The sequence below is a fragment of the Balaenoptera physalus genome, assembly GCF_965194825.1.
Source record: "Balaenoptera physalus genome assembly, chromosome: 8".
Taxonomy (NCBI): Eukaryota; Metazoa; Chordata; class Mammalia; order Artiodactyla; family Balaenopteridae; genus Balaenoptera; species Balaenoptera physalus.
Window position 1 is genome coordinate 16,239,630 of NC_138887.1, and position 16,667 is coordinate 16,256,296.

At 37.0% G+C, this 16,667-nt stretch overlaps 1 protein-coding gene across 2 annotated transcripts in view; it reads left to right on the forward strand.

Moving 5' to 3' along the window:
- COG5 (component of oligomeric golgi complex 5) overlaps nucleotides 1-16,667 on the forward strand; it is a 282,079-nt gene that overhangs the window by 202,212 nt on the left and 63,200 nt on the right. For both annotated transcript variants that reach the window (XM_082473463.1, XM_082473464.1), the window contains exons 12-14: nucleotides 4,131-4,335; nucleotides 11,685-11,846; nucleotides 13,809-13,908. In XM_082473463.1, coding sequence (XP_082329589.1) covers nucleotides 4,131-4,335; nucleotides 11,685-11,846; nucleotides 13,809-13,908 — 467 coding nt within the window. The remainder of the gene's footprint in view (nucleotides 1-4,130; nucleotides 4,336-11,684; nucleotides 11,847-13,808; nucleotides 13,909-16,667) is intronic.

Here is a 16,667-nt window from a genome sequence, read left to right on the forward strand (position 1 = left end):
CCAAGACATACTAAACCCAGTGTACTACTAGCCTCCTTTACTTTCATAGTGCTAGGTGATTTATGTGCAAGGCTGACAGTTGTTATTGGGAATTGAGCCAGTTAGGAAAGGAGTGAACTAGAAATGAGTAGCAATGTACTTAAAAAAGAGGGACTCAACCTAGGTGTGGAGGCTGACCCTCTCGGGCCAAGGTATCTAAAGAGCTTGGCAACTTGCTAAAATAAGAGCAGCGACCTCTACTGGGATAACCTACCTAAAGTCCTTTGCATTTGTTGTTTCTTCCATCTGAATCATTCTTTCCCCAGATATCCAGATGGGTCATATCCTTGCTTCACTTAGAGAGGCCCTCCCTGTCTGCAGTAAATAGACTACGACTCCCTATCACTATCTGTTCTCTAACCTTGCTTTATTATTCTTTAAAGCACTTAACACTGCCTGACATTATGTTCCATACTGATTTGTTTATTGTCTTTCTCCTTCACTAGAATATAAGCTCCTCATGGGTAGGAACTCTGCTTATTTTGTTCACTACTGCATATGCAACATTTACAACAGTACTTGTCATATAGTAAATGATCAGCAAATATTTTTTGAGCGGATAAATCTACCTTCCAGTTTTTACATTGACCAGAATTTGGTTGTCTGAAGGTTGGTGGGAGTTTTAAGGAGTGATGCCTATTCTTGGTCAGGACTCCAGTTAGTGGCTGAGAGATGAGGTATTCAGTCTTCACACAGGGAGATGCAGTGGCAGAAGCATATATACAGGCTGATATTTAGCACAACTGCTCAAGACTAAGGCAAGAGCTGTGAGTGCTGCAACTCTGGGATTAAGCAAACATCAGGGTTGAACCAGGGGGTCTGGGGGTAGTGAGGCAATTAAGTCTAAACTGTTAGAATCTGGAGAAATGATTTAATTCCATACCTAGACCCCTCTTCATTCTTTTTTCAGTTCATTTGTTCATGCAGTAATTCAGTGCCTTGTGTTATTCTAGGTAAAGGAAATACAGAGACAAGTCAAATAATATCCTTGTTTTCATTAAACTTGCATTCTAAAGGAGGAACATGGTCAACACAAACTAATAAATAATTTCTTATAGTGTTCATTGCTATGGAGAAATCATCATAAAAGAAGGTACTGGAATAAAGATGAATTTCATCTCCATGTTAGTGCTGTGTTGGAATCACTAGTTATTACTCAAAAAGAAGAGTTGCTCACACGGGGCATGCTCTGAGTAATGAATTACTAAGTAACTGGGAATTAGTAACTGTCATTTTCTATCTATAAATGATTTCTTAGATTATTAAGGTGTGCAGTGTGTGTCCTACATTTATCAAAAAAATAATTGATTATAATCAGGTTTATAGGTAATTGATGTGAATACTTGATAACCACTTATAAAAGAAAGTAAGGTAGAATTTAGCTTTGGGATTTACCACAGTATTTATTTGTAAGCTTTAAATATGTTTGACTTAAGTATCTTTGAATTGATTAGTCAGTCACATTTACTGAGACAGTATAGTCAAAGTTCAGCTCTCTGAAACCCTCAACAGTGATTTGTTCTATACAGATAAGATTTCTGTGAAAGTGAGTATGCTGTCCATTAAAAAGCAAAACTTAGTTTATCATTAAGAAATATTTATTTAATTTCTACTATTTCAGGCACTGTGTTAAGTACCAAATATGCATTGAAGAAAACGAGTATTGTCCTTGTCCTCATGAGTTTGCGGTCAAGTAAGGGAAGCATACTTTAAACAAGTAAAATTAGAAATTGTGGTAAATGCAAAGAAGACAAAGAGCAGATTGTTATGAGAATATAACAAAAGGAATATGATTTAGATTAGAGGAGTTCAAGAACCATGAAGGATCTGAGATTTTAACCCTACTTAAAAAGGCTAGCCTGCCGAAGTGTTCTGGATATTGTCAGAAGACATGAGACTCCTGGGTCAGAGCAGAACTTTATTACTCACAGCACAGCAAGCCGCGTGAGTATGGGCATATCTGTATGTTGGTTCCCCGTGCCTCCAGGCCTCCTGGGGAGACGCAGTTTGGGCCCATGTGAATGGTACGTATGCTGTGAGTTTGTGTCACAGGTGAGAACTTTAAGCTTGGAGCATGTACAGCTTTTGCCGTAAGCAGTAAGCAAGCCTGCTCTTTGTGTGCAGGGCAAAGTTACCTCATGTTTCAAGGTTGCTTGCTACAAATGCAAACCTGATAAATGGCCTGGATAAAGAGCAACCAGGGCCTCTCATTGGCACACCTTGCAAGAATGTGTGGGGACACTCAGGCCATGGTGAATGACCTCTTCATCAGCAAGGAGACATTTCACAGAAGTCCTCTCCAAGATTTTTTTTTTAAACAGCTTTACTAGAGTATAATTGGTATACAGTAAACTGAACATAAAGTGTACAGTTTGGTAAGTTTTGACGTATGTGCACACCCATGAAAGCATCACAAGTCAAGATCAATGAATGTATTTCTCACCCGCAAAAGTTTCCATGTACCCCTTTGTAATTCCTCTCCCCGCCATCTCCTTTCTTCTTCCCCAGGCAAATTCTGACCAGCTTTTTGTCACTATCTATTGGTTTACCTTTCCTAGAGCTGTGTACAGATTGAATGATACAGCATGTATTGTGTATTCTTATTTGTCTTTCATGCTGCATGATTGTTTTTAGATTCATCCTTATTGTATTATGTATTTACTTCTGGATAGTATTCCATTGTGCAGATATACTATAGTTTGTGTATGCATTCACTTGTTGATGGACATTTGGGTTGTTTCCAGTTTTGGGCTATTACAAATAAAGGTGCTTTGAATGTTCATATAGAAGTCTGTATATGGACATATACTTTTTTTTCTGTTGGCTAAACATGTAGAAGAGGAATAGTTTGACCATATGGTGTGTATGTCTTTAACAGTTTAAGAAAATGCTAGGCTGTTTTGCAGAATGATAATACAATTTTTCCATTCTACCAACAGTATACAAGAGTTTCAGTTCCTCTATCCTCACCAACATTTGATTTTTTTTTTTTAATTTTTGCCATTCTAACAGGTATATAGTCATATCTCATTGTGATTTTCTTTTGAATTTGACTCCAAAAGCAAAGGCAACAAAAGGAAAAATAAACAAGTGGGACTATATCAAACAAAAAAGCTTCTGTACAGCAAAAGAAATCATCAACAAAATGAAAGGGCAGCCTACTGAATGGGAAAAAATATTTGCAAATCATATACCTGACAAAGGGTTTATATCTAAAATATACATAGAACCCATACAACTCATAGCAGAAAATCAAACTATCCCGTTAAAAAATGGGCAAAGGATCTGAGTAGACATTTTTCCAAAGACAACATATAGATGGCTAACAGGTATGTGAAAAGATGCTCAGCATCACTAATCATCAGCAAAATGGAAATCAAAACCACAGTGAGGTATAATCTCAAACCTGTTAGAATGGCCAGTATCAGAAAGACAAGAAATAACAAGTGTTGATGAGGTTGTGGAGAAAAGGGTGGGAATGTAAATTGACACAGCCACTAGGAAAGAGTATGGAGGGTCCTCAAAAAAATTAAAAACAGAAATGATCCAGCAATTCCACTTCCAGGTATTTATCCAGGATTTTAAAAATATTTCTGTTACTGATCTCTAATCTAAAACTGTTTTGGTTTTCATACTTTGTATGATTTGGAACCTTTTAAATTTATTCAGACTGTTTCTTGGCATCAGAAACCGTTGATTTTGGTAAATGTTTCATGTGTACTTGAAAATAATGGCTACTTTGCTGTTTTGGATAAAGTATTCTATAAATGTCAATTACTGATTTTCTGTGTACTTGTTTTATCATTTATTGAGAGAAAGAATTAAAATCTTCAACTGTAATTGTTGATTTGTCTATTTCCTTATAGATTAAGTTTCAAAATATATGGTCCACATATCACGTGCAGTAAATAGTCTGGGAGGAAAATTACTGTTACTGGCATTATTTTGAAAGACCTTATTAGAACACATCTTTGGTTTGTCCTATAGTATAGGCTATTTCTGGCACCATCTTCGCATACAAAAGAAATTTTTATTTGCTACATTTTATTTTTTATCATTTATCTAATCCATTTTATTGTTTTGCTTGGCAGCTTCTATGTTTTTGAAACAGGCATTTGAAGGAGAATACCCTAAATTATTGCGTCTTTATAATGACTTATGGAAGCGTCTTCAACAATACAGCCAAAGTATTCAAGGAAATTTTAATTCAAGTGGAACTGCAGACCTCTATGCTGACTTACAACACATGGAAGATGATACACAAGACATATTCATACCAAAGAAGCCAGATTATGAGTATGTTTGTTTAATCAAACCTGTTTGTTGGCCTGTTAAGGATTTTGTCTTTTATTTTTATTATAAGTTAGAAAATGGGAAAACGCTAATCTTTGTGAATACTTGTAATGATTACTATTTATTTATTTACTTTAAAAGACTTCACAACACTTTTAACTGAAGAAGTCGAAATTTATCCTTAGTTGAGCAGCCTGGTTCCTGATTAAGATTCGTTTTAAAGTATATCACCAATTAAGGTGAATAGAAGCTAAGAGATGAGGATATGTGGTCATTATCATTTAATTGATATTATAAGGTAACCTGTAATTACATCAGACAGCATCATTATTGATGGACCACTGGCATAAATGTGATATAAAAGGAAATGGTGTGTTCAGGAACTATAGCGGAAATAAATCTTATTCTGGGATGGATTCTCCGTCTGGTGGGAAAAAACTAAGTACAGTCAAAATTAAACCTGAAAATCTCTTAGATTATTCATGAAATACAGTATGTGTAGCCATATTTATAAGCCACATCGGAAAAATTGTACCATCTCAATAAGCTTAAACCAGCCAGCTTTCCTCCTAAATTGAAAAAGAGTATTGTTTTCAGATTTCTCTTTGAGCACCAAATCAATTGATTGGCTTGCACACCATCTTTAAACACTAGAATCATTTATTGTGATGAGACTGACTCAAGTAGCAGTAGATTCTGATCACTGACCTTGTAATAAAAAGGTTAGATTTATGAGTGCTATTTTAATGTTTATCTTAAAAAATTTTTCTCCTGAATACTTATAGCTGAATTGTATCCACTGTAGTAAGAAGTTCTGACTGGTAAAATAGAGGCAGTTTTGACTGGGAAAACAAGTGGCGTAAGGGTAGGCTGGTATGATAGAAGGAGACGCTGTTGTTCTCTTCAGTTACTCTTTCATGCTAAACATGGAGATTAGGTGAGGACTAATGGAAAGAGGGGACAAGAAGACTGAAAAGTTGTCTGTTGATCTTCAAAGATCTTATAATGTATCAAGGTTTTTTTAAGTATACAAAATAGCATATATAGTATCATTGTATTTCTGGCTTAGTTTTATTTTTAAATTCATATGTTGGCACTGAAAAGCTCTGGAAATATACATAGCACAAGGTAATAGTGTTTTATGTCCAAGAGGTAGAGTTTTTATTCTGTATTTTCTGCTTTTACTTAAAATGAGCATATGTTACTCGTGGGGATAGAGGAAAGGCAGTAAATGCAATGTAGAGAAAAAAATCAGAATTAAAAAAAACCACTGTGTTTTGGGACATCATTATCACCTTTTGGAGACTGACTTCAGTAAGGTGGGGAAGAGGACTTATGACCTATATTCTTCTAAGAAACCAAAAAATAATGAGGATATAATAAGGAAACAATGACAATATGATTTATATATTCTTTTGAGAAGTGAGGCAAGAAACAAACATAAATTTGACCATGGTAGCTGAGCCAAAGGAAAGTGTTTTTTTTTGTTGTTTTTAATGATAGAGGGAAAGCTGAGAGTTTTTATAGATAGAAGTAACCAGTGGAGAGAGAAAGTGAAGAAAAGAGATAATGAATGGAACGAGACCTTAGAATAATCTGAATAGAATCAAGGCACAAATAACCAGGTTAACATAACATTTTTCATCATCGAGTATTCATGCTGAATTTTTGAGAGCTGTTCTTGCTATGAAGAAAACAAAACAAGATAATGTGACAGTGTTTTATATAGGGTGGTCAGAGAAGACCTCTATGGAAAGGTAACATTTGACCCAAGATCGAGATAATGTGAAGAAATCAACCATGGAAGATTTGGAGTAAGATTTTTGCAGGCAGAGAGAAGAGCAAATTTAGAGTCTGAGAAAATTAAGATGGGGAGGTTGAGAAATAGAAAGCTGAACACAAAGAATGAGGGAGAGTGTGGGGTAAAAAATTGGGTCAGAGAGGAGGGGAATGTAAGATCATGTAGGGCTTTACTCACCATGATATGGGGTTTAGAGTTTATTCAAAACACTGGAAACCTTTGCTTTTAAACAGAGGAATGATAGGAACTGATAAACATTTAAAAATTAGCATGCTGGCTTCTTTGTGGACAACTAAGGGGGAGCGTCACCACATTGAAAGAGAAGCTGTTTTGTTTATCCAGACAGGAAATGATAATGGCTTGAAGTAGGATGAGTGGATGAGATGGTGAGAACTGGTCAAATTGATTCGAGATATAGTGTAGAGGGCAAGCCAGTAGAAATTGCTGGTAGCTCGCATTTGAGAGGAAAAGAAGAATCAAGGATATGTGTGGACAAGTTGGGAGAAGCCTAATGATTGGAAGACATTGTTGCATCGAGTGGTGGTTTTTTGTTTTGTTTCGTTTTTGTTTGTTAGTGGGTTTTTTTTTTTTTTTTTTTGGCCATGCCACACGGCTTGTGGGATTTTAGTTCTCTGACCAGGGATCGAACCCAGGCCCTCCACGTTGAGAGCGTGGAGTCCTAACCACTGTACTGCCAGGGAATTCCCCATCGAGTAGTGTTAAGGTTTTTCTTTTGAAACTGTTGAATCAAAGATGCAAATTGAGTTGTTACAGAGTTGTTGAAAACGTAGTTGAATGTGAATCAGGGCTAGAAATACATATTTGAGAGTCATCACTCTGCAGATCTTTAAAAATCATGGGACTGGAGGAGATTCCATAGGGAAGATACATATAAAGAGAAAAGGGAACTCTGGCCCAAGATACGCACTCCAAAATTTATAGATTGTGCAGAGGAGTGGCAGCCTGCAAGACTAAGAAGAAAAAAAATGGTGAGATACGAGGAAAACTGAAAGTTATGTGGAACTCCAAAGAATGAGTTCATTTCAGTCAGAGGAGGAATGGTTAACTGTGTCACATGCTGTTGAAAAGCTGAAGAAGCTTAGGACTGAGAAGTGACCTCTTGATATACCAAAATAAGGTTGTTCAAGGCCTAGATGTGGAATGGTGGATCAAAAGCATTATTAGAATTGATGAAAGACAGAATGGGAGGAGATTGACTTCTGGGATGACAGCCGTCCCCACTCCGCTGACCCACCCCACAGTGAATCTGGTGAAAACTATTAAAAAACAAACAATTTGAAGTGTCTGGAAATGGTTTTAAAAGCAAACAGCAGGGCTTCCCTGGTGGCGCAGTGGTTAAGAATCCGTTTGCCAATGCAGGGGATGTGGGTTCGAGCCCTGGTCCGGGAAGATCCCACATGCCACGGAGCAACTAAGCCCGTGCGCCACAACTACTGAGCCTGTGCTCTAGAGCCTGCAAGCCACAACTACTGAAGCCCACGCACCTAGAGCCCGTGCTCTGCAACAAGAGAAGCCACCGCAACGAGGAGCACCGCAACGAAGAGTAGCCCCCGCTCGCCGCAACCAGAGAAAGCCCGCGCAGCAACGAAGACCCAACGCAGCCAAAAATAAAAAATAATAATAATTAAATAAATAAATTTATAGAAAAAATTTAAAAAAAAGCAAACAGCAAATTAAAAATCATCGACTCAAGAAAGTCTATGAAAATTCGGTAGAAAGAATTCCGTAAGAGCCTGTGATATTAGAACCAAGACTGTTGTTCCTCCCTCCCTCTTCCCAGCTCAGCAAGGCATAGGCTCCACTCAGGACTGTGACAGCCAGGAACAAAGGGCTCCCTCCCCCGCCACTCCTAACTGGAGGGCTTTCTTTCTAAGAAGAGCAGAACTGCAGCATTTCTCATCCTGCCCTCAGTTGCCAGTTAGCTGCAGTGAAGCCTCAGACAGATGAGATCAATAGGTGGGTGCTTCCTTATTGTGCACAACACCCATGTGTTATGTATATGTTATCATGATAAAAACAAAGCATATTAAGCAAATTTTTAAAAATGTGTTCACACACAAATTTGTAATGAATGTTTATAGCAGCGTTCATAATCACCAAAAGATAGAAACACCCAATATGTCCATCAGCAGACAGATGGGTAACTACATGTGATATATCCACATATGAATGAAGGAATGAAGAACTGACATGTGTTACAACATGACTGAACCTTGAAAAAATTATGTTAAGTGAAAAAAGCCACATATAAAACCCATATATGCTGTATGATCCTATTCCTATGAAAGTTAAGAATAGGGAAATCTATAGAGATATAAAGCGTATTAGTGGTTGCTTAGGGCTGGGGATGGGGTGAGGGGGGGTAAAGGGTTAAAGCTAAAGGATATGAGTTTTCTTTTGAAGGTGATAAAAATGTTCTAGGATTGAGCATGGTGATGGTGGCACATACCTGTGAATATACTGAAAACCATTGAATTATACACTTTAAATGGTTGAATTGAATGTAAATTAAATCTTGATAAAGCAGTTTTAAAAAAAAGAGAGAACGGGAAAGAAGGATGTAGGTAATTCTTCTGAGAGGTTTTGATATGAACAAAGGAATAAAGCTACTCTTTCTTTGGGATAAGAGGAAAATCGCCGAGGGTAGGTGAAGTTACAAAGGAAAAAATAAGCTAGCATCAGGTTGATGAAGATCATTGCCAGTGGTTTTGGTCTTAGTGTAAAGTTGAGGCAGATGGTCAGCTGTGGAGAGTGAAGGGCTGCAGAAGTAGAATTTTAATACCTTGAGCTTCGGGTCTTCTTGGAATTAAGAGGTTTGCATAAACATTTAATACAAACAATTTACTTTTTCTCTGCAATACATGGAACGCTTAGCAGCAGATACAGAGACCATCTAAATGAGATTTTCTTCATAAGAGCTTTGAAAGGAAGGTAAATTAGAAAAATCAGGATGCTAATGAGAGCACCTTGAAATGGTGGGCTGATGGAGGATGAGCGTAGGGTTCTGTAGTGCTGATCACTGTAAGATCAAAGAGCAAGTTCTTTTGAGTAAAGTCTAGCACTTTTATTGATATACAAAGCCCAGCATGATTTGTTGCATCTGTTTTCTCTTAGACCTCATCTTGTACTGTTCTCCTGTCACTTAAGTGCTCTGCTTCTCTAACTTTTTGTCAAACGCAGCCAGGTCTAAGTCCCTTCTCAGGACCTTTGCGCTTGTTCTCTCCCTATAGAAAGTGCCTACCCTGGAAATCTATATAATTTGCTCCCTCTTTTCCCTCACATCTTCTCAGGAAGCTTTCCCTTGCCTCACCCTATGTAAAATTGGATTAAAAAAAAAAAAACGGTCTCTGGCTTCCTTACTTCCTTTTTCTCTTAGAATTTTTTACTCTCCATTGTATTCCGTAGTTAACTCATTTAAAAATTTTATTTCTTTTTTTGTGTGTTTCTCAGAAGTCTTTTTTTTTTTTATTAGTTTTTATTGCAGTAGAGTTGATTTACAATATTGTGTTCTCAGAAGTCTCTTTAAGGGGACAGGAAGTTTTTTTTAACTGACTTCATTGCTACATTTCCCGCATCTAGGAAGTACCTGGCAAATTGTAGACATTTGAGAGAATTTGTAGGCGGGAAGGAGATAGCGGCAAGTGGGGGTGTGGAAAGTTGTCTTCGAGCTTGGAGACGTCAGAGGTAGAGCAGTTCAAAACGATGACTCAAACATGGAAGCTCCATAGTAAAGCTAAAATGAAAGTAGACTTCTAGTACAGGACAGGTTTTAGAAAAGTTGTTTGTTTTGACATTGTAATCACCAAGGATCCTTTTTTGCCCGCCCCCCAGATTCTTCAGGTTTTCCAAAACTAACAGGGTGGAGTAAGGTAGGGAGCAGGGGAGGCCGGCAGCCGCTGGAGCAGGGCTGGGGTGAGGCCGTGCTTTGCCTCCACCTGCGGCCGGCCCCCTGCCATGTCGTTCTTGTGCTCCTCCTTCATCACTGTGTCAGCAGGCTGGTCTCCGGCAGCGACCGCAGCCTTGGTCTTGCTCTCCTCTTCAGCCAGCCTCTCAAACATGTTGGCATAGAGCTGCTTCTCCCCTGCGAGCTGCTTGAGGATTGGCTGCTGGCAGTTAGCCAGCTGGGCCTTGGCAGCTTTGGTGTTGGAGTAGAGCTGCAGGACCTTCTGGAAGGATCCTTGGAGAACAAGGAGAATGTTCGTACTTATAATTTAGTGCTGAAATTTCTGCAGAAGAGAGAAGAGGCTTCTTAAGGTCAGTAAATGACCGGAGCAAAAATAGGAAAGACATTTAAATAGCTGGCGTGGACTTCAGTAGAGGATTGCCTCAGACACATTTAGACACTAGTTCTTCCCTGTTCCCATTGTGGTCTTTCTCTCATCATGTTATGGAAGTTATTACAGTTCACACTTTACCTGCACATTTCTTCACTGGACTGTAAAGCAAATTTCATCTCTATCTTCCCAGCACTCAGTGAGGGCTGGCACATAGTATTCTCAGGAACTATGTGTTGAGTGAAATACTTATTGAATGAGAAAGTGTTAAGAGATAAGTATGGAATTGTGATGTAGGAGCCAAGAGCGTTCTGACCTCTAGGTCTTGTCAGTTGACCAGCGAAGGTGGAGAAGGAGAAAGCCAAGTTTCCTATACCTGAAGGAGCAGGTCAGATGTTTTAAAGATGAACATTTAGGGTGAAGGGGGATTTGTTTTTGTTTGTTTGTTTAAGATAATGGAAAGGCCAGTAGAAGGATCATAAACAGGGGAGATGTGAGAAGATGGAGTTAATTATATGGTTATAGGTATTTGATAGTAATTGTCAGAGGTAAAATATAAGATCCAATAGTTGGACAAGTAAATGAAAATCAACAGAAATAACTGAAGACATAGGAGGACTGAGGAGGAAAGAAGTGTTTAGTAGGCTAAATTTTAGTTTGTGAAGAATGTTGTAAAACAAATTACCTTAGAACTACAATTGGGAGTATTTGGGTGACTGTGGGACTTGCACAAGCACTTTTCATTTTGTCCTCATTCTTGTTAGTATCAGTTTTGGCATCAGAAGGCTGATAAAAACCTACACCTGTATACTTCCCTCTTAGGCACTGAGCCTGTGAGAGGGCAGCTGTTGTGTGTGAAAAGAGTTGAGCTGGTGGGAGCAGGTCTCTGCAGACTTGCCTCTCTTGTATGCTCTATAGAAACATGCTAAGTGAGGGCATGGCCCCATTAGAATTAACAAGATTTTACAGTGTTACTCTTTTAGTTTCAAGCGACAAACTTACTACAGTAGGTACTGGTGCATATTATATAACATTTATGCCCAGGAATTATGTATAAATTAAAATGTTGAGTTCTTAATAAGCACTTAATTATGTAAATATATTTATACATTTTTAAACAAAATTTTTTCTTTTCTTCATATAGAGTTACATTTTATATAGGAGATATGTTTTTAAGAAAGGCATTTACAACCTGATACACTAGCACTTAGTTTTGTATAATTTAAGTTCATTTTTAATAAACTTTGTTCCCACAGTCCAGGAAAGGCTTTGAAAGACTCATTACGACCCTATGAGGCTGCTTATCTATCAAAATCCTTATCTCGACTCTTTGATCCTATCAACTTGGTTTTTCCCCCTGGTGGTCGTAATCCTCCTTCTGCCGATGAACTTGAAGGTATCATTAAAACTATAGCAAGGTATGTATTTTCATATAATGGCGTGCCATAAAATGCCTGCCACATTTGTTAGTCATGTATAATGGCAGTACATCTTTAATTTATCTCAAATTATTCAAATAATTAGTCTGGAAATTAAATCAAGAGTTTTGCATTGAGGGAGTGCACATGTAGTAAGTATCAATACTTGAGATTCCAATTAACAAAACCATTTAAATACAGTCTAAAAATAGTCAATTATCATTATTCTGTATTTTGTCAAGGATACAAAGTAAAACAACCTAATTCTTTATGCCATAGTAAATTTCTAATATTACATAGGAAAGTTAATATAAAAATAATTTTACAAATTGAGAAGCTAAAGCATGGAGATCAACTTTTTTTTTATCTTAAATCCAGAAAGTACTTCATGGTGTACAAGGATTATAATCCTGATTAGTCTACTTGCGTTTGCTATTTTAAGCTTTCTAAGTGAATGTGACAGCTTTTAAAACTCTCAAAAGGGAAGATACGCTAGCAGAGGTGCCACCTGAATGTTTGTGGACGATGTATTATACTGTTGCTTTTAGACACTTTACTGACCCCCCAGGTTAATCTGCAGTTGAGACTATCTCAGTTCCTGTCGTAATAACAAGTTGTCATAACAGTAGGTCTATACATTTATAGGTGAACATTTTGAGGAGTAAAATTAGTAGTTAGGCAATATAGAACCAAGGTATAAAAGTCTAGATTCTTTTAGATGACAAATTTGAAGATGGTGATTCTGAGGCACGTGAGAGTACGACTAAAAAGCCACAGGTATAATATGCGTATCTATCTAAATACAGCGTCGAAATTGCCTAGCATCTTGATCCTAAATCTTTCCACAGTTATCTTGACTTTCCAAAGTCCTGACTATAGATGATTATACCCTAATGTCTCCGTTATTTGTTTCATATGGTAGTGGCAAAACTGGTCATGGATTGAACTTGATCTCTTTACCTGTTTATGGACATGTTAAAGAGGTATCTCTCCCATTCCCCGGTGCAGTTTGACAATGCTGTGATCGATTGTAAGGTGGGACTTGAAGAAGCATACTTATGCCATTGTTTAATAGAATGTGAAAGTGAACTTTAATAAAATTATGTCTCACTGGTATATGAAAGGGCATTTTTGTCACACATAGTAAGCACTGATGTTGTTTTAAAGTCCTTCACTTTCTTCATAAAGGCAACCTGGTAAGTGCCAAGGTTTATTCTGCTACTTGAGAGACAATAATTACCTTTCTTGCTTTCTACTTGTATATGCATTTTCATCCAATTTTTAACTCTTAATTAAAAATTAACTTTTAAAAAGTTAACTTCCCGTGGTCTTTGTAAATACTTTTTTTTTGCAATTACCTCAAATGTCCCAATTAATCCAATGTTAAAGTTGAAAATAAGCATGACAAAGAAATACTTTAAGAATCCAAATTTTTAAAATTTCAAGTTAAATCCTTGTTATGCTTTTGATATATTTAAAAAGCTATTTTATCAACATAGCATGAATTGGCATAATTTCTGCAGAAACTGAGTATCTTTATGTATCTTGTAATTTATATTTTTAGCCTTTGTCCTTCCAAGGTCACCATTTCCATTCAAGAGCTGTCATTTCCTTGCAGATGTCTGTGACATGCAGTGTCTCTAATTGCACTTATCAGTATTAACAAGAGTGCTACTTGAAAAATCTGCACACAATTTACTCTCTTAATCACAGCCTGAACTCACACATGACGTGCTTTTATTAATGAAAAACTGGTCATTAACCAGGCAGTCTTAGAGCACTTTTTCCTAATGCTGTATTTAGGAGGGAAAATGAAACAGTGCAATCAGTTCTTGGAGGCAACCAGTGAAATCTATAAAAAAAATCACCACATTGTTTATTGGGATTAGGTTTATATGTTGCTCTTTACTTTGTTGATGAACTGTGTTGCTAATAATTAAAGTCTGTTTTTGTTTTCTCTAGTGAACTAAATGTAGCTGCTGTTGATGCAGACCTCACATTAGCTGTGTCAAAAAACGTCTCAAAGACCATCCAGTTGTATGGTGTAAAATCGGAGCAGCTGGTAAGTGATAATCCCTTCTGTAAGCTTTCATGATTTTGTTTAAAATTACTAATTACACAATACTTGACTAACTATAAATATTGAATTGACTGAATATTAATTTACTGGAAAATTTTATAGTGAATTTTTGAAACTTTCTTATGAATTTAAACCAGAAAAAAATGTTACCTCTTAAAAATTGACCCTCCTACCATTGCTACACTTACAAAATGCAGGCAGGTTTTATAAGACTTTTTTTAAAATGCATGTGCCACTTTATGGGCTAAATTATGTATATTTTTAAGTATAATTATTTCAAATTGATCAAATTTCCTGTCATGAGACCACTCACTCCAGATATCATTCATGTGCTGTTACCTAGTGTGAAATTGACTTGAACCATCAGAAAATGATTGGAGGAAGTGAAGTGCTTAGAACTGTAAAAGAAAAATGTTGATTTACTTTCTAAAGGTTCTAACCCTAGACTGTGGAAGTTTAGCTCCAAAATTACTCTTTTCGAAACAGCTGTTTGCATATATTTAAAATAATAGCTGCATGCCTGAATCATAATCTTAATTCTCTACATTAATGTTTTAAAGTTAAGCATACATATTTAACTAGTAGATATGTATGCTAACTGAAATCCAAGGAGTAAGGCTTTAGTACATCTTTAACTGTCATTGATGGACTAATTTTAGAGAATGTGCCAAAATGTGGTATCTCTACTGTCATTATAGGGATAGCCAACCATGTTTTTTTGTTGTTGTTGTTTGGCTTCCCTGACTGCTCCAATTGAAACATCATAAAATGAAGTACAGTTGACCCTTGAACAACTTGGGGGTTGGAGCACCTACCCTCCCTGCAGTCAAAAATCCATGTATAATTGATAGTCAGCTCTCCGTATTCGTGGATCTCCTTGTCATCCCTTCCGCGTCGGTGGAGTCAACCAACTGTGGGATCATGTAGTACTGTAGTATTTACTACTGAAAAAAATCCGCATGTAAGTGGACCCTCCCAGTTCAAACCCATGTTGTTCAAGGGTCAATTGTAATCTGGCTTTACCTATATCCTAGTAGTTCTACCTGGTTCTGGAATAATTTTTAGAGTAGGTTGGTAACAAATTGAACTTAAGGAATTTGCATAAAATGATCCTTGGTGCTAACAGTCATTTCAGGAGACCTTCCTGCTTTCAGTTCCAATGGATGGCTCCATTGTGTTTGCATATTAATATGGTGCTATTTTCTACTCAATTATTCTTGCAGCCTTGACAAATAATTTAGAAGCATCTTTTTTTTTTAACTTTGTTTATTGAAAACTGGCCCTACAGAGACCATGGAAGCTCTTTGTAGGTAATTAGATGACTAATTTTTCTCTCAAACTTTTTTTATAGAAGCTTTATTATGATACTTATTACTTTTAAAAACATGGTTTATTGCTATAAATGAAATTCGGTATTATCTCCAGTAGAGTTCAGCGTAATTACTGAAAGTGTCAGGAAAAAAATATCCTTATGAGATAGTCCCACCTGAAAACAACATTATAAAGAAGAGCCAGCATATATATAGAAAATATATCACTCTTCTGTGTCAGGCGGGGGCAGTGGTAAATGTAACATGTGACTTCAGTTAAGGCAGTGGCGGCAAAAGGCTTTAACAAAATTAAAATATACCAAAAACATTGGATTGAATTGATGCTGTTGGTCAAATAGTCTGTGACCCTAAATTACCCAGGCCTATCATCCTACAGTGCTAAAAGGTAACAGAAAGTCACTGACTTAAAATTTTTTTTTTTTTTTAGACAGTAAACATGGTCTATTTTTGCTTCTTTCCAATAGAATACATATGATCACATTTTTTTTTTATACAGCAGGTTCTTATTAGTCATCCATTTTATACACATCAGTGTATACATGTCAATCCCAATCGCCCAATTAACACCACGACCATCACCCCCCCACCACTTTCCCCCCTTGGTGTCCATACGTTTGTTCTCTGCATCTGTGTCTCAGTTTCTGCCCTGCAAACCGGTTCATCTGTACCATTTTTCTAGATTCCACATATATGCGTTAATATACGGTATTTGTTTTTCTCTTTCTGACTTACTTCACTCTGTGTAACAGTCTCTAGATCCACTCACGTCTCAACAAATGACCCAATTTCGTTCCTTTTTATGGCTGAGTAATATTCCATTGTATATATGTACCACATCTTCTTTATCCATTCTTCTGTCAATTGGCATTTAGGTTGCTTCCATGACCTGGCTATTTTAAATACTGCTGCAATGAACATTGCGGTGCATGTGTCTTTTTGAATTGTGGTTTTCTCTGGGTATATGCCCAGTAGTGGGATTCCTGAATCATATGGTAATTCTATTTTTAGTTTTTAAAGGAACCTCCATACTGTTCTCCATATTGGCTGTATCAGTTTACATGCCCACCAACAGTGCAAGAGGGTTTCCTTTTCTCCACACCCTCTCCAGCATTTGTTGTTTGTAGATTTTCTGATGATGCCCATTCTAACTGGTGTGAGGTGATACCTCATTGTAGTTTTGATTTGCATTTCTCTAATAATTAGTGATGTTGAGCAGCTTTTCATGTGATTCTTGGCCATCTGTATGTCTTCTTTGGAGAAATGTCTATTTAGGTCTTCTGCCCATTTTTGGATTGGGTCATTTGTTTTTTTAATATCGAGCTGCATGAGCTGTTTATATATTTTGGAGATTAATCGTTTGTCAGTTGATTCGTTTGCAAATATTTTCACCCATTCTGAGGGTTGTCTTTT